This window comes from Populus euphratica, unplaced genomic scaffold, assembly GCF_000495115.2.
Source record: "Populus euphratica unplaced genomic scaffold, PopEup_1.0 scaffold19.1, whole genome shotgun sequence".
Taxonomy (NCBI): domain Eukaryota; kingdom Viridiplantae; phylum Streptophyta; class Magnoliopsida; order Malpighiales; family Salicaceae; genus Populus; species Populus euphratica.
The window spans coordinates 473,380-493,072 of NW_011499853.1; the positions used below are offsets into that span (position 1 = coordinate 473,380).

Here is a 19,693-nt window from a genome sequence, read left to right on the forward strand (position 1 = left end):
ATTGATTAAATGATTATGTAATTTTTTTTTATATATTATAGGAATTAATTAATATACCTTAATAAAACATAGGTAGTAAGTTACAGTTAACTCCAATACGCAACCACCACATAGGCTTTTCAACTCTACAGCAAAGCCACTTGTATTTGTACAATGTCAGCCATGTAATTGCGCAAAAATAACATGTCTATTTTGGGTAGAATAAATCCAGCTTTTGAATGTGAAATACAGAGAAAAGTGAAAACTTCTAACGCTCGTTGCTTTGGCTTTGGATAATGAAATGGTGCGATTCCCCTTTTTTTTGAAACCAATAAAGCAAAAAACAAAAGCCAAAGCAGTGATTTTTACATTGCAGATTCAGAGCCAGAGAGGAAACAAAGCACGACATTCAAAATTTTTCTAACTTTTTAGAGGGATCTCTTCAAGATATTCTCTATTTGTGATTTGTCTCATCAACCTCTGCTACTCCTACTACTTTTAACACTCTCCTTGAATCAAAATTCACATTCCTTTACTGTTTTGTTCTCTTCTTCAAACACCCTTTTCTTCCAAAGTCCTATACTGTTTCGTTTTAGTGGTTGAGGTTTTGTTTTTGTTCTTTTTAACATCAACCCACTTTTTGTTTCTTGTCAAAATTTCTTCTTCGGTTTATTTCTAGTCATTTCAGAAACACCATCATTACCTCTAATTAGCATTGTCTTCTTTCTTTTTCTCTTTCCCGCTCATTAATCTTTTTTTGTTTCATGCAATGGAATCTTTATTGTTTTGTTTGAAAGACTGGTGCTTTATTGATTTAATTTTCTATGGTTAATTATGGTGTGAATCAAGAATTAAAAATAGATTTTTAAGTGTGGTGGGGGCTTATGGGCGGTGCTGGTGATGGTGGTAGTGGTAGAGTTCAAGTAGTTGATAGTAAAGGGTGTTCAAGGTTGTTTGTGGGGATGTCAGCTTCATTGCCTTCTTTTAGAGGGTTGCAATCTTTTGAGCCAATGTCTCCTGTTACTTCCTCTATTGGGTCTGAGCCTGTCGTGGTTAGATCACATGGTCCATTTGCTGGTCTTGTTATTTGTGTTACCGGTCTATCCAAAGGTATTTACTTCGCGGTACTGAGTAATATTTTTGCTTGATTTTAATTCTTAAGATGCTGAATTGTTGATTTATTTAGCAAGAAAAACATAAAGAAGGCATGAAAGATTGTGATTTTGAGTTTTGAAATTTGTATTATATTGTAGATTTGTGTTCATCATATAAAAGTAACGTTTTTTTTAATTTGTATGAACAATAACTATACAGTTGCAGTTGTTTGTGTTATTGTTATGATAACAGCAACATTTTTTTTCTTTGAATTGTTAGGTATTAGGTACATATTTGAGCTATCTGTTTTATGTAATTTTCTCTCCTTTAAAAGAAAAATATGATGCTATCTAAGGTAGAATTATGGCTATCTTGAGTATGATGTGTTGTTTCATCTTTTTGATTCTCTCTTCTAATTATTTGATATGTTACATTTATATTCTTTTTTAACAGGTAAAACAATTCAATTTTCTCGTTTAATTATCTAAGTAAGTAGTTGTTCAGGTTTGAAATTCTTCTTATGCAGAAGCTAGGAAACAAGTCATGGAAGCAACAGAGAGATTAGGTGGTCAATACAGCCCTAATTTGCATCCTCAGTGTACTCATTTGGTGGTTCAGATATCCTTTTACTCTTTTATAACGTAGATTATATCATTTTTTGACATGAAATGGCAGTTTGGTGGAGATGCTTCGTTGTAAAATGGGCTTGTGCATTGGATATGCATGCGAGTGAAATTTTGCAATCATCTTAATTCTTTGGTTGGGTTGACTGTATTATAAGGCATTTCTCATTGTCTTTTAGTCCCAGAATACATTAAATATCTTTCGCTATTGATGCCATGACTCTGTGGAACCTTAACACCAGTTACAGCTTTGGTGGACGTAAATTAGAGCATGCTTTGAAGCATGGATCTAAAATTGGTCTCTTTGTTGTAAAGCTGGGATGGTTTGTGGACAGTGTCAGGAGGAATGGTAAGAGTTGACTAATTCTGGTTTTGTACTAATCAGTTATATACATTTAGTTGCTAATCAAAGGTTCTCTCTACCAAGAGCTGGTTTTGTGCAATTTTCTGTCACAAATTCAGTCTTATTTGTAACCTCACATATGCATTAGGAGATTTGATCTCTCTCAGAGCTATGGTGCCTTTTCAAGTGCTATACTGATATTTTTTTGTGCTTGCCTTTATTCTGTTTAAAGAGGGTTCTATGGGTTTTCCATATGGTTTATGGTGGGCTAATTGCCTGAGTTTTTTAGCGAGGCTTCTGTTTGCTAGGATTTTTATGTGAAAATGTATCTTGATTGTTTTTCTCAGACAAGAACGCAACAAGGAAACAAGAGAATTAAAGTGATATATTTTTAGAAAATCCATTTGTTTTTTCATCCGTTGCAGTGAGGTTGAGTGAATCACTCTATAGTGTCAAGAGTGTTGGGGAAAATGGTGCACGCTTAGATGAAATGAATCGGCTTGTCGGTTTTACTGGTGCTGAAAATGCTTGTCTTCCTGTTGGTATTAATGATGCCAAGCAATTCAACAAGAGTGAAGGGCTGCATCAACTATCTTCTGGAAGAAGTCCTATCAAAAGTATTGGCTTGAACCTGTCTGGCAATTCCATGTATGTTGATTCAGACATTTCAGATGATCTGCGAAGTAAGGTGAGTTGAAATGTTGGTATTAGATAGCAGTGAGTTTTCTTTTCTTCTAATGTACATGCTGATGTTAGATAAATGAGTGGGACTCCATGTTTCATCTATGTTTACTGCATTACAATGTCTTTGATTAACTCCATGAGTCATTTAATATGCTTGATAGGTTTATGAGGCAGCTACAAGAGAAGGTGCCAAGGTTTTAGATCGATGGTTTGTTGGTTGCAGTGCAAGTTATGTGGTGTGTGAAGGGGCTTCTATCCAAAAATACCTTGGCCATTCTAGTAACCTTGTTACTGTGAGTTCTGCATTGCTGATTCCACACTAGAATGAGTACTCTGTGTTCTAATTTTCTTCTGAAATGCTGCTCCTCTACAGAGTTGCTTTTTGATGCTTAAACTGTTTGAATTTTCCAAATCAGTTTTTTTTAACTGTTTGCGTATTGTAGTTGCATATATTTTGTATGATCTAACTGATGACATGATCTACAACTTGAAAATCCTTTTACTCTTAATATTGACTAGCACTCTACTTCATTAGTTTATTTCATTTAAATTCTTTGCGCATGTAATGTATTTCAGCCACCATGGATTCTGAAAACCGTGAAGGAGAAGCACATGCAGAGGCTTGTTCACATGTCTGCTGATTTGGCCAGACATGTTGGCGTGATGCTGGAAAATTTTCAAAATCACATTACAGAAGAGGTACTTTTGATGTTGTTCAAATGCTTATTTAATGATAACACTTTTTAATTAATGTTTTCCTAGATGTTTGTTTTTTGTTTCCCTGTACTTTGCATCTTTAAAATTGATTTTGTTCTAGGAAATGGATGGAAGAAATGTTCCTCAAGATCCACAGAGTTTGAGAGGTACAGCAAATCACGAAGAAAGGCTACAGATTGTGAATATTGCTAAGAATGGGGTTAGAAATCGTCGCAGTCATCGTATGCAGGTTAGGGGTTAATAATATTCATGTTTTATCAGATCTTCACTTGCATGCTTGTGTTTTTCATGTTTAGCTATTCTCGCATTGCAATGCCTTCTGTCTTTCTGTTCTCTATTTTTGGCTTCAGTGTTAGAGAGACTCGGTTTTGCTTAATGTGTAATAGACATATAAACTGTTAGTGAATATAATGAAACCATTTGCGTGGATTGGACCACATTTCTTTTGACATGATATCAAAGCCTCAATGACTAAATAGCCACAAGTTCAATTCCTAGCATCCTCATTCCCTGTTCTTCTAACTAATTTTAAAATTTTGACACAAAGTAGTGGTGGATCTGTTCAAGTTTTAAACCAAAGTGTTTTCACGAGGTGTGTTGGTGAATAGAATAAAACACATTTTGGAACCTCACCTAAAGCTTAAATTTTTGAGTTGAGATAGTTCTTTGACATACACCATCAACTAGAGATTTATTTACATGAACATATAGAATTGGGGTCTTTTCTCATATTTGGGCCCTTACAGCTATTGTCCCATGAAAATAAGTCATAACTTGAAAGACTTGGGCCTGAGCACCAAGAGACCATCCTTAGTGTGATGGTGAAAATCTTGGGCTGTTGACATTTGATCAACATGCAAAATGCCGACAACTGCTTTTCCAAAATCCTATGAATATGATAATTTGCTAGTAAATTTTTCACCTGAAAGTCATCATTTGTCAGTTTCTTGGTGGTCCTTAACCCCTCGCTCTTCTGCATATTTTTCAAATGAATGACATGCTGGTGGTGAAGTCTTGTATATTACTAAATGGCCACAAGTTCGATTCCTAGCAGCCCCATCCCCCCATTTTTCTAATTAAATTAAAAATCTCGACACAAAGTAGTGGTGAGCGTGTTCAAGTTTTAAGCCAAAGTGTATTCATGAGGTGTGCTAATGAATAGAATAAACTATGTTTTGGAACCTTATCTAAAGCTTAAGCTTTTAAGTTGAGATGACTCTTTTGACAAACACCATCAAGATGTATTTACTTGAACATATAGAATTGGGGTCTTTTCTCAAATTTGGGCCATTACAACTATTGTCCCATGAAAATAAGTCATAACTTGAAAGGCTTGGGCCTGATTACTGAGGGGCCATCCCTGGTGCGATGGTAAAAATCTTGGGCTGTTGACATTTGATCACCATGCAAAATGCTGCAGAGTGCTTTTACAGAATCCTATAAACAATGATAATTTGCTAGTAATTTTTTCACCTGAAAGTCATTGTTTGTCAGTTTCTTGGTGATCCTTGACTCCTTGTGCCTCTGCATATTTTTCAAATGAATGACATGCTGTGGTGATGTCTTGTATGTTACTTCATGTTTTCTCTTCCTTTCGAGTGCGTTTTTCTGCATGTGGGTAGGTTCATCTGGTCCTGTATTGAAAACTGCCTTGTGTTGATGTGAAACATATCTTTTGTTCTGTGGAATTTTACAGACCTGTCAAACCCCAATACGACCAATAACCCCTAGCAGCCTTCTGGATTCAATCTGCTGGTCAATATCTGAGCCAACTTCAACAGCTTCTATTTACACGGACTCTTTTAGTAGCGAAGATGTTAGTGAACAGCATACATCTGTATTTTTTGATGCAAAAGGAGACATCAAGGACTCAGAAGCTTCATTCACAAACTTAACTCGGCCACTGACGGAGAGGTTATTGTTTTTCTCAACTGGGATGCCTTCCAAAATTATCCTCAATGCTTATGAGTGTCTCACTGCATTCTCTTTGTGTCTTGCAGTGAGAAAACCGAATTGATATTTAAGAATCACTTTCTGACTATACTTTTTCCCGTTGACCGATTTTCTGAAATGGGGCCATCTTCAAGAACCTTTTTCAGTGAAAATGGTTTTACATGTTTGGAGGTTTTAGATCATATATATGCATTTTATCAGGTAAGTTTTGAAAATACTTTCCCTTCCCTTGGCTGGTACGTCACTTCCTGAGATCATAAATATGGATGTTTTGATCAACTCTTGTGATCAATCCTGACGGCTCATGGAATCAATGCTGATGCGTGTTATATTCTCTTCCAGGAGGATATGTCATGGCAAGAAATAGGAGCTGCTATTCATACTGATTCCAGACATGCTGACAGGCTTCGATCGGCGTACTCCAGCAAAGAAACATCAGTGCATGGTTATGTGATTTTTAAACGGATTGATTTCTTAGGGAGCCGTAAGAGTTTTGAGATGCTGAAGCGTGTTAGCGGGGATAACAACAGCAATGTATATGAGCTTATGATTAGAGCATGATGTCACCGTATCAAGCTGGCATACACGCTGCTTTATAGTCACTGGCCAATGGTGATGTGTGAAAACTGAGAAAGCTCAATGCTGTGGGAGTTTGCTGTTTCCACCACCAGTTTTCTGAGAATGAAAGACGGTTTCTACTTTGCATCACACAATTACCCTCTCTTTGCATATACATATATACTTGCATTTGGTGTGAATAAGGAACAATAGATGAGTGAAAATCCCAACAAATTTTGTTGTTTTTCCTAACAACACCTTTTATCTATACAGATCTCTTCAGTGGGTGCGCTTTGACACCATACATACCATGTAAATTTAACTCATTGCATAGATGAGGTCTTTTGATCAACCCAAAATAACTCTCTTAATGCGAATGTCAAACCAAAAAGGGCGAGTGGATTTGTTCTGCTTCGTGTGTTATTATTCAAGTTGCCATTTGACAGAAAGTGAGTTGTCAATGAATTGTCATTGCCTATGTTTACAGGAATATTTGCACCAGCTAGGCATTGCAGATTGTGCAGGTTTTATCTTCCTTGACATTATCAAAGCCAGGAAAAGAATATGCAGCCAACTTGCTGAAGTTGGTTTGCTAATTTCGTCACCAATAACTTTAGAAGCCACTTGCTTCTCAGCTTCATGGGCTCATCATGATCCAACTTCAGTACAACGAGAAACACGTGCATCCTCGTACGATTAGCTGGAGGAGTGCTGAGTGCACCCTTCTCTGAGATGGGTTTTGATCCTGTGGCTTTACAAAGCTAACATACCAATATCTTTTGTAGTATTTTTTTTCGCTATTTGATCAAGAACTATATAAAACCTAATGCTCATAAAAACATGTTTAACTCAGACCTTAACACAGTAGACTAGATCCATTGAACTCAATATACCAAATGGCCATTCTTAATTATTTTGAAGAAATATTTCAATTTGTATGACAATTTCATAATTTATTTAGAAATGATCTACTGAAAAATAAAAAGAATATAAATAATAAATAATTCACCTTTAATGAGGATTAACACAGAAGTACGATTAATGTTGTCAGAAATTTTGATTCAAGGCTTTTATTACGATTTTTAGCCCTTTCAATTATTATTCAGCCCATTTTTTATATCGCTAATTTTTAACACACAACACTGATCCAAATGTCAATGTCATCGAAGTCCATCGGACAGGCATCCGCTAGATAAGATGCTTTCTTGCTTTTATTTTCTTTTCTCTTTCTCTTTTTAAAAATGTTAGATGAGATTTATGAAAATTAGAAGCCGACATGGGATGAGAAAACAACTTGCAAGCCATGCTTTTTTTTCTTTTTTTGATACTAGAAGGATTGACCAGTGAAACCTTTCAGGTTTGCAAGAGGGCACCACTGAACTGCAAGTCATAACATAATGCTACCATTTTTTGTTTCCTGTGTTAATAGTCACATCATACACATAAACCCTTCTGGTTACAAGGTTCATTGGCAGAAACATCATACAGGAAATGGGGGAATAGTTCACAATTTACTATAATCTAAGATTACAACAGCACCTAGGGCTAGGCGTCACTCACTACTTTCCTGGTTGCTCTGTGTTTTGAATCAAGAGATGGCAGATTATTAAACAAAAATTCACCATCATGCTTCCAAGATTGATCCTCCAATGATGACCTGTCCCCATTTTTGAAGCATGACAAGTCCTGCAGAGTCATATGAAGTCTTCTTATCAGCCCTAGCCTCTCCCTCGCATTCAACAACGCCAAAAGACAGCATTTTCAAGATGATTTTTGATACGTGACTGTCAAACCCCTTTCTCTTTTGGGGGCCTTCACCGAATTCAATTGCATTTCTGTGGAAAGAAGTTGATTAGAAGAAAGAGAGAAAAATTTGCAGAAAAAATGTAGCATGGAAAACAAAATACCCTGTGCAATTAATAACGGTGAAAGGAAATATTTGATCTTTGCATATAACTGGAAGTTTGGAGGGAAAAAAAGGCAGGAGAGAGATCTAGTAGTATTGGCAAACCTGGATTTCGTTTCTGTCGTATCAAATGTAGGCATTGGCCACTGAACTTTCTTACAAAGATCGTAAAGAGCACTACGAGGTCCTCCTTTCTTCATGGTAACTGACTCAATAACTGCAAAAAAGTGAGTTCAGTGAGATATTCTATGTATTCTAGAAAGATAAATAAGAAAGAGTTCGATCGATCATGACCATAAAAAATACTAATATTTGTATGAATAGATTCATTTTAAAAAGAAGAGTTAAATGAAGACGGTTTTTCTTTATAAATCTATATATAAAAAAAAATTGGATCAAAACTAGTTAAGTTTTTATGGATTCAGTTTGATTTTTTTTTAAAGGTGATTCCATTTTGTTTCAAAGTAAAAAATGGATTTATAAAGGTTTTAAAATATTTTAAGGTATTTTTAAGTGAAAATAGATAGAAATTTTAATTTTTGGAGTTAAAATACTTGGATCCTCCTCTTATTAAAAAGATTGGAAAATAGAAAGATTGTATTTCATGTTAGCCAAAACCAATGTCATTTATTTTTATGCATTACAATAATCAGTCAACAATTGAAAGATCATAAAGTGATATGTATAATGATAAGTTTAAATATATACATCGTAGACATGATATCATTAAACAATTATTCTTGAATAGAATTATTTATATTAACTATATAAAATCAAAACAAAATATTACAAATCCACTAACTAAAGGTTTATTGAGAAAGTTTATATATGATTCATCAAGGAGAATGAGTTTAAAGCTTTTTAAATATGAAAAAGTGTAATGATAGTAACTATATCTAGTTGATTGAATATTCCAAAATTAAATTATAAAAACTAAGTTATATAATATTTTTGACAATGCTAGAAAACTAACTCATCATTAAACAATTACAACATGATAAAAGGTGAGCTGAGCTCTTAATAATTTTATATTTTGGTACACCAAATAAAGAATAGCATAATACTTTTAATGAAAGATTATTTATATGAGTGAGAAATATAGATGTTTCTTTGAGAATTTTGATAGAGGCTAAATTCTTGAAAACACTCATGAATCCAAAAATTATTCAATGCCAAAAAGAACACAATAGTGAGAACTAAATAAAATCTCTAAATAGAGAACTAAAGCTGAATAGTTCAAGACATTGAATTCACTATTTATCTGAGTAAATTTGATAATATCTCACTAAAAAGGGTTTAAAATCAAAAGCTACCTATTTTGATATAGTAATTTATCAAATTAGTATCTCCTAACAAATCTTTAAGTCATTTTTAAACCGACAAAATAATTTTAATTTATATGGGGGAATGTTGGAAATTTATTTAATAAACATGATTTTAACAAATTATGTGTGAATAAAAAATTAATCCTTAAAGAACCCATGGTTTTCCTAAACTTAATTATTGGTTTATGGTAGCTAATCAAAGACTGATAATGGTGGAAACTAATTCCTATTAATTTCAATCTTTTAATTTCTAAAATTCACAATAAAAAAGGAGGGTGAAAAAAGAGTTTTTAGCTTTAATTTTTTTATATTTTTCACACTTTCTCACCTTATTTTTAGTGTTTTAATTTTCTTTTAAACTTTGGTTTTTTCTCTCAAATCTAGATCTTAGGTTCATAATTTGTTGAGAGATATTTAAGTTCTTTTATTTTAGTTCAAATATCTTATTTAGAAATACATCTAAACATATATGGTATAGTTGAAATTTTAGAAGATATATTGCAAACAATCTAGGTGTACAAGTGATGAGTAATAAAACCTTAAAAACAAAGAATTCATCATTAACAACAACTAAATTTTTAGTTCTTTAAAGTGCTTCAACAAGTAAGTATTTTTATTCGTTTTAATTTAAACATTGTTATTTTTATTATTTGTATGCATGGTACGAATTTGATCTTATATATATTGCAAGTTTGAATATATAATTAGTATGCATGCTAATATTCTTTTTTATTGTATTTTATGTTGAAAGCATGTTTGTCTCAAATTTTATTTTATGTTTATGGATTTAAAATTAAATACGCTCTAGGCTTACCTAGAATAATATTTTATATTATGTATGCTCTTATTATAATAAACTAAATATCATTACTCACTAATCTAATCTAATATAACATATTTTTATATGGTTAGCTTGGTGGGTTAAAGGTAAAGCTAAAGCTAAAGACAAGCCACCTATGATATTGTCCATCAATTCATATGACCACATTATAATAGTTAAGGTTACATGTCCTCTCTCTTGTATTCATTTCATTGCTAGAAAATAATATAAATCATATCTTAAAATATCACCTAAGAGGTTAAACTTTTAAGTTAAAATAATTTTTTTATATAGTATTATAGTTTTGATGGTCAAACGGTTAAGCATAAAGACATTTCAATTAGAAGAATGCGTTATTTAATAATATAAATCATATCTTGAAACTACATATTATATTTTAAGATTTTAAATTGAAAAGATTATTTGACATTTACGATTTTAAATTGAAAAGATTATTTGACATTCACTATATAACATCAAGATGTTATTTCAAACTCAAAATATAATCTTGTATCCATTTGGCAACTCCATATTGTATAAAACATTGAAATGGCTCATCAAACCAATAAAAGAGACTCGTTTGACTTCAACATATAAATAAAAAATCATCCACTAGATTTAAGATAAACTTATAATTTTTAAAATTTAGAAGATATTATATTTTAGAGAGATAAACAATAATTAAATTAATTATAAAAATTAAATCAAAGATATTGAGAAATTAAATCATTTCATGATTTTTTTTTCTTTTTATTTTTGTGCTTATACTGATTCTTTTCCATTTAAATACATATTTTTATAAAATTTGATCAATCTAAGTATTTCCGTAAGCTTCTCTTATAAACTAGTTGAGATGGCAATATGGGAAGCCATCCTATAACGTAGTTCGGCCTTTCAGCATAAGATTCTCTCTCATGCCTGATTTGTATTGAAATTGGCTGCTACAAATCTTTCAAACGAATGTGAGAGGACTACGGTAGCTTCTGAAAATCATTCATGGTGAATATAGACGCAGGAAATATTCGGAAGGTCACTCCTGGATTGGTACTAATGCTTTGTGTTCACTTAAGATTGCGCACGGCGACTTTTCTCCAGCCCACTTTGCCTCCCAGCATGAACGAACTTACAGGCATCATGCTCCGGCTCAAGTCTCTGGGTTCTAACCTGTGAATATAACGAGTGCGTGTGTTCATCCACAAGAACACTCCCATACGTAACCTCCACCAAAATAGGCTCAAGCGCGTCAAAAGCTGGCTAATGCGGTGACTCCTTCACCAGCGGACAAGACAGTCTCAAAAAGGTCAGCACAACTTCACCCATGTTACACAACAACCAGCACTCATCTATCGGAGATGATATTTCAAGATTTCATAGCCATCGGGGCATCTTAGTCATGCTTGATGAATTGTACTATCATGTAATTCAATTCTATCAGTTACATCTGAGAATAAAAAAGAAAAGATAAAGGAATGTTACAAGAAAAAAATTTATGGTACAAAATTAACAAGCAGCAAAAGTTTCGGCTTATGTAGGTTCCCTGATCACTACCAAAATGTAATCCTGCTGTCAACCTGTTAACACCTTAATGGTGTACAATTCTGCTCCACTTTTCACCTTTTCCCTAACCTCACCTTTTTTTTTCCTCCTTTTTTTCTTTCATATTTTCTTTTATAAGGCTTTCAACTACTTTCTCTTCGATATCTTCCATGTACAGATACAAGAACCGATTTGATGACTATGACTTGGATTTTGCATCGTATCAAAAAACTCCTATGCCTTGTGCTGTTGTGAAACTGGTTCAATATATCACTACTCGAAGCAGCCCTGGATGTGGTTCTGTGTAGTCAAGGCCCTCTTCTTCAAGCAGGTATCGTTGTACAGCGACGGGAAGTCTTGCAGGAGTGCGTGAACCTCTGGTGTGATGACCTGTTCCAACACATATATAGACCTGCAAACGCTGATCTGCTGCCCGGGCTGTGCTCCTCAGAACACTCAATTCGTGCTTTAGCACATGAATGGCTTCACTTACATGCAGACCATGAAGGTCTATCATTTGTTCATGTCCTCTTCCAGTTCCCTGCATCTCTAGACTGACTGGATTCCTGGAAAAAAGTACAGGAGGAGAGTAAGAACAAACCCAACTATTAGCTTACAAAAATTAAAACCTCCTTGGGTCTAGGGAATTAATGAACAGAATGTCCACTTATGGCTCTGCACAGCAGGCATTGTTGACACTTGAGAAACAGGCCCACACAACAAAGAATGTAGTCAGTAGAAGAAATTGAAAATGCCTGGGCGAAATGATTTAACGAGACATGACACAATCTCATTTGCTTCTAGGAAAAAAGGAAGAAAAATAAAATGGATAAAAGCAATAGTCAAACACAAAACATCAGCATGTCACAGCTAACGCTAAAACAGATGGTTGGAAGAGGGAGAGAGGGGAGAGAGGGAAAACCTATTACCTATTAATCCAAAAACATCAACTTGTCATGGCTGAAACAAACTGTGAGCAAAAAGAATTGACAAACCTCTGGTGATAAATAGATTCTTGAGCTTTTCCATGAGCTTCCTTCATATGCATATTGTGCAGCTGTCCTTTGACACTCAATTCCTTTGCCAGAGCCTTATTCCCAATGAGGTATGCTTGACGTGCCTGTTGTGAGATATAAAAACCATTAGACCTTATGATTGATTATTTTGATTGTGCTGACGTGTGAAAAAAAAAATCAAATCGTGAATAAAGATTGGAGCAGACTCACAAATTATTTGGCTCAGCGGTCAGCAAGCATCAAATGTGCTGCATGATAATCTAGTACAATGTCCACTGCAGTGGCACACTAGCATCACGTTTGTAAAAGCAAACCTATCAGTAACACATGCTCACCCAGCATGTTCCAGGCTGATAGTGTGCCTGCTTGCTCATGCAACTCAGCTTGTTCTAGATTCTAGGTGAGCATGTACAGCTGTAGTTTGTTCTAGATTCTGTTTAACTTGCACCTTAGGATCAGCCAGTAGATTTACTGGTCAACTCAGACTTTAGTAGAGTCCTATTTCAATCCTATTTAGGAAAAGAACATGCTAGATATGGGGTTCATCTAGGTGGCTTATATAAATTATAATTCTTGATTTCTGCACTATAAAGGGCCATCATCAGTTACTGTATTCGGATAACATATACCTCCTTATGATGACTCGTGCATCTTTTTCAAGCCAATTTTAAGGTTGTTTTGATCACAGAACACCTTGAGGATCAAAATAAGAAAAGTTTAAACAGGGACAGCAAAAAAAATAAAAAGGATATACCTGTTCAAAGTATGCATTCCTTAAACGCGCATGATCACGAGCTTCTTCCCGCATCTCAGAATACATGTTTGCTGCCATCTCAACAATGTTAAAGGAAATATATACATGGAAGGTATTTGCCCGCATTTAAAAGGTGCATAAACTCAATTAACTTTGTTGACCGAGGAATATTACCCACTGCTTCTCCAGTTTCAAGCCAGACAGGAGCTTGTCGACCTGACCCGCGACTTTGCAGCCTGTCTGCATAAATGCCTCTCCCATGACCACCACCATAAGCACTAGGCAAAACATGGGAACTTCTGCTTGAGCCAACTGTGGAATCAGCTGAACCATTTCTGTCATGCTTCCACATACTAGAATCTTGAGATGCCAATTTCCTGACAGCTGATGCAAAATCCACTGCACCTCTAGATGAAAAGGAACCGCCGGGTTTAAATAAAAGCATGTTGTCTTTGTTAGAAGATCGATAAGGAACGCTAGCTTGCTGAAGATCATCCCCATTATATTTTGAAGAACCATTCTGATTATCTAACACTGTAAGTGCAGGAAAGTCCAGTGCACTGAGATTGGAAGCTGACAAAGTCTTTGAGTTTGTATTCTGATTGAAACTGCCATCAACTTGAAGCTACAAATTTAAGACAATATCTAACATAAATGCTCTGTATACGAAGCACAATAGACTGCATACAGAGAAAAATGTAACTATGATAAGCAGAATCATTCACAGATGGGATGACAGATTTTAGCCACTTCAGGAAATATAAGAAAACATGTTAATCTTCATGTCAAGCACTGGTGCTTCCACCAAATCACATTTACACAAATATTGCAACAGATATTACAAATTAACAAAAGAAAGGGCAGAACATCAATAGGAGGAAAGAACCAAAACAATATAACTAACCCCCTGTTACCAAGAACAGTGTCTTAAGAACTTGAGGTTACACATAAGACCATAGTCCGACTGAGTCATCAAAATCTTCAGAAGCAAGCTCTTCCCTGCCAAAATAAGGCATGAGAAGCATTGCTAGTCACAGTTAGCATCCAACCAAATAGCAGAGGCCCTGCATCTCTACAAAATTATAGGATGTGTAGCAAAAGGGCTGTCTCCACTGTATTAATTCCAATGCAAAGTTGTGGGAAACACAGACAAATTGGATTCAGAATTTCAGAAGACTTGAGAGAAATACAAAAACAAGTAAAACATATTTTGCATTTAGCAAAGCGCAGGCACACCTTTTGACATTGCATTAACATAATACATCATTTTAAAAGCATCTGCAAAATGAGATACAGACAAAATAAACGTGATTGGAGGCAAGAAACAAAGGAGTTACCTCTAACTGAGTGAGCATCTCAACAGTGAGATTTAAGTCACAACCATTTGCAAAATAAACTTCTGCAAGGCTTTCAGTAGCAAACCCAGGGAATTGTGAAGCCAAAAACCCCAAAGGGTTTATTTCAGTATCATCCACTATTCCATGCTCACCCAATATTTCACTCCTGAACCCATGTCTAGAATTTCCATTGTAGGGATGTACCTCCCTACCATTGCCAAGAAGGCGATCACCATTTGCAATTTGCTTGTCCCACGGCTTAGTTGGCAAATTCAGAAAACTTGCTGAACTAGGATCTTCTCCATAAGAAGCAGACGGATACCTCATCTTTTCACCAAAGCTGCTACCATTCATATGACGTGGAGATGGTTCCTGCTGCTCAGTCAATACATATCCACTTCTGGAGGAGGCATGGAACCTTGGCACTTCACTGTCATGTAGAGACAAGCCTGCTAAAGAGAGCCCTCCTAGTCCCTGAGACTCATCATCACTCATAACCTTAAAATCAGGGGTGATGTCATCTGGCAGCTGGTGGCGCCAGAATTGATGGGCCTCATCATCAGAAGCATTAGAAATAGATGATTCTGATCGATCAAGCACTGCTTTTCCTACGGTTCCAGAAGTAGTGAATTTTGTTGCAGCATCTGCAGTGTTTGAGGCACTTCCAGATGGCGAAGAAGATGATCTGAGGGAAAAGGGAACAAACTCTGCTGCATTTGGGTTCAAAGTTGTTGCTTTGCTTGGAAGATTAAGCTTTGTATCGTTGGTTAAAGAACCTTTCTTGGATAAGCTCATTTCTTTACTAAAATGGAAAGAAAAAGAAACTCAAAATGCATAAAAAGAGACTGACACAAAGAACACCCCTGACTTGCAGTAGGCTTTATCCAAAACCTGCAAACATTTTCATTTACTCATCAGTCAAACATGCAAAAAGAACTACATAATCCATGACAGCCCCACCATCATAAAATCCAGTCTTGGCCGGAATGACCTCAACAACCCTTACCTAAAAAGACACTGATATTTGCAACTGGCTTATCTAAATTGAAATCATCCTAAAAGAAACAACTTTGGCATACCCATTTCCAAACCCAGCTTTTAAAACACGCTAAATACAGTATACATGGAACCGGAACTTCACCGCTATATCAAATCATTTTCTCCCCCAAAACCTGGTTGAACAAAACCAGGTGAAAGTTAATTGAATACTGTGAACTATGACCGTCAGCACAGAATGCATAACATGCCAATAAAAATTAAATCTTTTAAGTGAAACATCGAATCAATTGCATTAAACAGGACCCAATTGCACAAAACAACGCTTCAAACCCCAAAATTGACTAATTAGTAAGCTATAGCTAAAAAAAAAAGACAAATTACATCCATTTAAATCAAAAGTTAAAACCCGAAAAAAAACCCACATGGAATAATTAAAAACGGAGCTCATTAAATCAAAACCCTGGCAAAAAGATTTCACAAAATTAAATAAAAGCAACCGTTACAAAATAATTTTTTTAAAAAAAAAACACAAATCGAGCACCAGATTCTTACATTTTCCACACAGTCAATCCTTAAAGATCTCAAAAACACAATATTGAACTAACCAAAAAACAACGCTTTAAAAAAAACTCAAAATTGACAAGAAACAACGAAAGATCTATAAAAGTCAAAGACAGAACAGAAACAAAGAAAATCCTATACCTTTGCGAACCAAATCAAATGGATCCATAGCAAAACAGATGATAAGATCCGATGATGATGATGATGATAGGAGAATTAATTACACTAGTCAAAGAATTTGGTCCGTCACGGGCTTCGAGCTTTGAAGTTTTTCTTCTTTTTTTTATTCTCTCTCCCCTTGTTCTATCCTTCTCCTAGTAAGTATAATAGTATATATGCAAAAGATTATCTTTCAGCTTCCCCCTCTCTCTCAATTATTTTTATTTTCTCTCTATATTATTATTATTATTATATTATATTATTTATTATGAGATGGGATGGCTTTTGGGTATATGCTAACAGTATCAAAGAAAGCAGGCACCACAACCACATAAATAATTACAGAAGCCCTTCGTCACTCGATTTGACCTTTCCATCTCTCCATGGAGTTATTGACTTTGACCCTTTGATTATTAGTGCTAATTTTTTTTTCTTTTTTATATAATTTATTGATTAAATCATTAGCTGGGATTGGGAAAAGTTAGGTCACTTAACCCTTTTTTGTCAAGCTACCCATCCTACCTTCCTTTTCTCTCAACTTGATGGCAATATAATTAAAGGGGTTAATTAATATTTGAAGCTTCAAAATGTTAGCTATTATTTAATTCATATAACTTCTTCTTTTTTCCAGAAAATAATACACTGAGAGTGTTTTATTGAAAGCTTTTAGTTTTTTTTTTTTTGTTAATAATGGATCGTGCTTTTATAGTGTAATAGAAAAAATATCAGAATCATGTAGTAATTCTTGGTATATAATTCCATGGATTTAAATTAGAAAATCTATATGTCACCCCTCCATTTAATTTGGATAGAAACAAGAAGAAAAGGTGAACCACTCTTCATTTTTTTTCAAATATTCCTTTTCCAAACAAGAAATGGTAGCGTTTTACTCCATATTTATTCCCTTCTAATATTTATTTTGTCTCCTCTTCTTCTCCTTGGAAAATACTTAATGGTTGATTTTCAAATAAAATTCAACCCCTTAAACTCATACAAAAATAAAACATGTAAATAGTTGCTCTTACCACATATGAGAATAAATTATAAAAAGAATATTATTGTACTTAATTGAAAAAAGAGATATTAACCTATTTGTTTTTGTGTTTCAAAGTATTTTTAAAAAATTTAAAAAAATTATTTTTTTATTTATTTCAAATTAATATATTTTTAATAATTTTAAATTATTTTGATGTGTTAATATAAAACATAATTTTAAATTATTTTGATATGTTAATATAAAACATAATTTATTTTAAATTAATATATTTTTACTACAAAATATAATCATTCACTGATGTGTTAATCTCCTTACAAGAAAAATCTACAGCTAGAGGTTTACTATTAAGCCCATGCTATAACTTTTTAATATCCAGATTGCCCTTTGGATGCTCAATAATTTAAAAACAAATAAAAGAATGAACTGGAGATTTTTCCTACGCATGTGGCGGAGAAAATTCACATTTTAAAGCATGGTAACTAAATATCAAGCGAATAGCAAAAATAATAATAATAATAATATAAAAGGAAGGGCGAATATACAAAATATACTACTAAAATTTAAATATTTAATTTTAATACGAAGAAAAAATAATCATATACAGGCCAAACTCCACATAACAACAAAAGAAATGTAGAGCCGCCATCTGACTCATAAGGCCCGAAAGTCAGGCCACTTTATAGAATTATTCTTTATTTAATATTGTGGTAACTTATATTAAAGTTCATAAGAAATTAACTCGGAGGGGGAAAAAAAAAAAAATTTGTCAAGATTCCACTCTATTATCCTCATGCTCCTTTTTTTTCATTTGATTAAATTACTTTTTTAGCTTTTTTAATAAAAACTTAGAGTAGTTTAAATAAATATTAGTAAGAACCCTATAGTTTGTATTAAAGAGAATAAAAATGTATTTGTTTAAGAAAAGATCACACCTCTTATTGATGTTTTTTATCTAAAGAATAGTTTTTAAAATCAAAACTAACCATAATCCACAAAGCAAGCTTCAATAAAAAAACAACATACCTTTATAATTTTCACCCAGTCATATGATAAGTTAAAGGAATAAATAATATGAAAAAACCATATAAGAATTATCAATAAAATAATAAAATAAATATTTTATTTTCATTGAATAGTTATATGTATTTTTTTTTAATTTCTGCGTGTCATGTTTATATATAATTATTCACTTAGCAATTGTTAATATTAACATAAGAAATTGAAATCTTCTTTGAAGAGCGTAGCATAATAAAATGATTTTCATATATCATTTTAATAATTTTATTTAAAGAGAACTATTTTATAAAGCAAAAAAATATAAACAAATAAAAATTAAACAAATAAAAAATTTGTCTGGGTTAAAAACAAAGCCCAGTAATGTCTAGTTTTTTTATAAAAAAAAATAAGTTAGGTGTTATGAGCCATACACACTTGTTTTTTTTTAATAAAGTGATTTTCATATATTAAAAAAAAGATCAACACCTTTTAAAAATATAATATTTTTTATATATCATTTTAATAATTCTATTTAAAATATATATATATATAGAGTCAAAAAGAAAAAAGCATGATGCCTAAGCTTTTTTTTAAATGTTAGGTATTTCTAGAATTTAAAATTCAAACACACTTTCTTTTTCTAAGAAAAAACTTAGGTAACTGACATGTTATCCAACTAAGTTATTAAAAAAATAATAATATAAAGGACTATGCATTATCTCTCTAGGTAGCTAACCTTTTATACCTCACAATAGAGAATTAATTAGGATAAATAATTTTTATAAAATGATTTTTTTATCTAAAATGAATAACTATAAAATTAAAAATCAATTGATTAGGATAATTAAAAGAAAAAATATCAAACTAAAACAAATTACATTGCCCAATTAATAATAAACAAAATATTGAATGATAAAACAAAAAAAAAACCAATGAAGATCAATTGTGATAGGTAGAATTTGGAGGAATGTAAAATAATGGAGAAAAAAGGCCTAAACATTAAGTCTGGTTAACCCAAAACATATAAACCTGGAAAAAAGCTCATATGAAATTTAGAATAGCTCATATGTCTAAATCTTATTATTATTTCTTAAAAATAATCTCTATAAACAAATTACTTATCATTAATCCTTTAATCTTTTGAAAAAAAGAAGAAGCAAGCAATGCATCTCTTGCCTCATTAAGACAAGCGAGGCTTTGCTTGCCTTGTCTAAATTTCAATTTTTTTTGTTAATTGAAAAGTCATAATATGATGTTTCAAGTTAAAAAATTCATTTTCAACCATAGTTTAACCTTTAAAAATAAAAAAACAAAATACCCTAAACATATTGCAAA

At 33.2% G+C, this 19,693-nt stretch overlaps 3 protein-coding genes across 5 annotated transcripts; 1 reads left to right on the plus strand and 2 right to left on the minus strand.

Annotated features, from left to right (window-relative positions):
- The first annotated feature begins 236 nt into the window (after positions 1-236).
- Positions 237-6,423, plus strand: LOC105122102 (BRCT domain DNA repair protein). The gene is made up of 10 exons (XM_011021019.1): positions 237-1,089; positions 1,601-1,692; positions 1,944-2,046; positions 2,466-2,728; positions 2,886-3,017; positions 3,301-3,423; positions 3,542-3,670; positions 5,138-5,355; positions 5,442-5,595; positions 5,737-6,423. The coding sequence occupies exons 1-10, from the start codon at positions 864-866 to the stop codon at positions 5,953-5,955; spliced, it is 1,659 nt and encodes a 552-aa protein (XP_011019321.1). The 5' UTR covers positions 237-863; the 3' UTR covers positions 5,956-6,423.
- A 924-nt stretch (positions 6,424-7,347) lies between these two features.
- LOC105122103 (endoribonuclease Dicer homolog 3) lies at positions 7,348-8,101 on the minus strand. Of its 2 annotated transcripts, XR_841644.1 has the most exons (3): positions 8,011-8,101; positions 7,964-7,973; positions 7,348-7,764 (listed from the first exon to the last, which is right to left on the minus strand). XR_841644.1 is itself a non-coding variant. In XM_011021020.1 (2 exons), exons 1-2 carry the CDS (start codon positions 8,056-8,058, stop codon positions 7,577-7,579), a joined length of 306 nt encoding a protein of 101 aa, XP_011019322.1. In that variant the 5' UTR covers positions 8,059-8,101; the 3' UTR covers positions 7,348-7,576. The 2 variants fall into 2 exon arrangements, 1 of the variants encoding a protein (XP_011019322.1); XM_011021020.1 differs by having other exon boundaries at positions 7,348-7,787; positions 7,964-8,101.
- Positions 8,102-11,351: 3,250 nt separating this feature from the next.
- On the minus strand, positions 11,352-16,583 carry CID7 (CTC-interacting domain 7). 2 transcript variants are annotated; one of them, XM_011021022.1, is made up of 7 exons: positions 16,348-16,583; positions 15,726-15,818; positions 14,647-15,537; positions 13,484-13,934; positions 13,310-13,380; positions 12,535-12,659; positions 11,352-12,105 (listed from the first exon to the last, which is right to left on the minus strand). In XM_011021022.1, the coding sequence occupies exons 3-7, from the start codon at positions 15,439-15,441 to the stop codon at positions 11,802-11,804; spliced, it is 1,746 nt and encodes a 581-aa protein (XP_011019324.1). In that variant the 5' UTR covers positions 15,442-15,537; positions 15,726-15,818; positions 16,348-16,583; the 3' UTR covers positions 11,352-11,801. The 2 variants fall into 2 exon arrangements, with proteins under 2 accessions (XP_011019324.1, XP_011019323.1); XM_011021021.1 differs by lacking the exon at positions 15,726-15,818 and having other exon boundaries at positions 16,348-16,582.
- Between the last annotated feature and the right edge of the window lie 3,110 nt (positions 16,584-19,693).

Coding starts and splice junctions, on each gene's coding strand:
- LOC105122102 (XM_011021019.1), top strand. CDS start 864: ATGGGCGGTGCTGGTGATGGTGGTAGTGGTAGAGTTCAAGTAGTTGAT. Junction 1,693..1,943: donor GTACTCATTTGGTGGTTCAG/ATATCCTTTTAC, acceptor AACACCAGTTAC/AGCTTTGGTGGACGTAAATT. Junction 5,356..5,441: donor ACTCGGCCACTGACGGAGAG/GTTATTGTTTTT, acceptor TGTGTCTTGCAG/TGAGAAAACCGAATTGATAT.
- CID7 (XM_011021022.1), bottom strand. CDS start 15,441: ATGAGCTTATCCAAGAAAGGTTCTTTAACCAACGATACAAAGCTTAAT. Junction 13,935..14,646: donor AGATGCTCACTCAGTTAGAG/GTAACTCCTTTG, acceptor TTAAATTTGTAG/CTTCAAGTTGATGGCAGTTT. Junction 12,660..13,309: donor GGAATGCATACTTTGAACAG/GTATATCCTTTT, acceptor ATCTCACAACAG/GCACGTCAAGCATACCTCAT.
- LOC105122103 (XM_011021020.1), bottom strand. CDS start 8,058: ATGAAGAAAGGAGGACCTCGTAGTGCTCTTTACGATCTTTGTAAGAAA. Junction 7,788..7,963: donor ACGACAGAAACGAAATCCAG/GTTTGCCAATAC, acceptor TTCTTTCCACAG/AAATGCAATTGAATTCGGTG.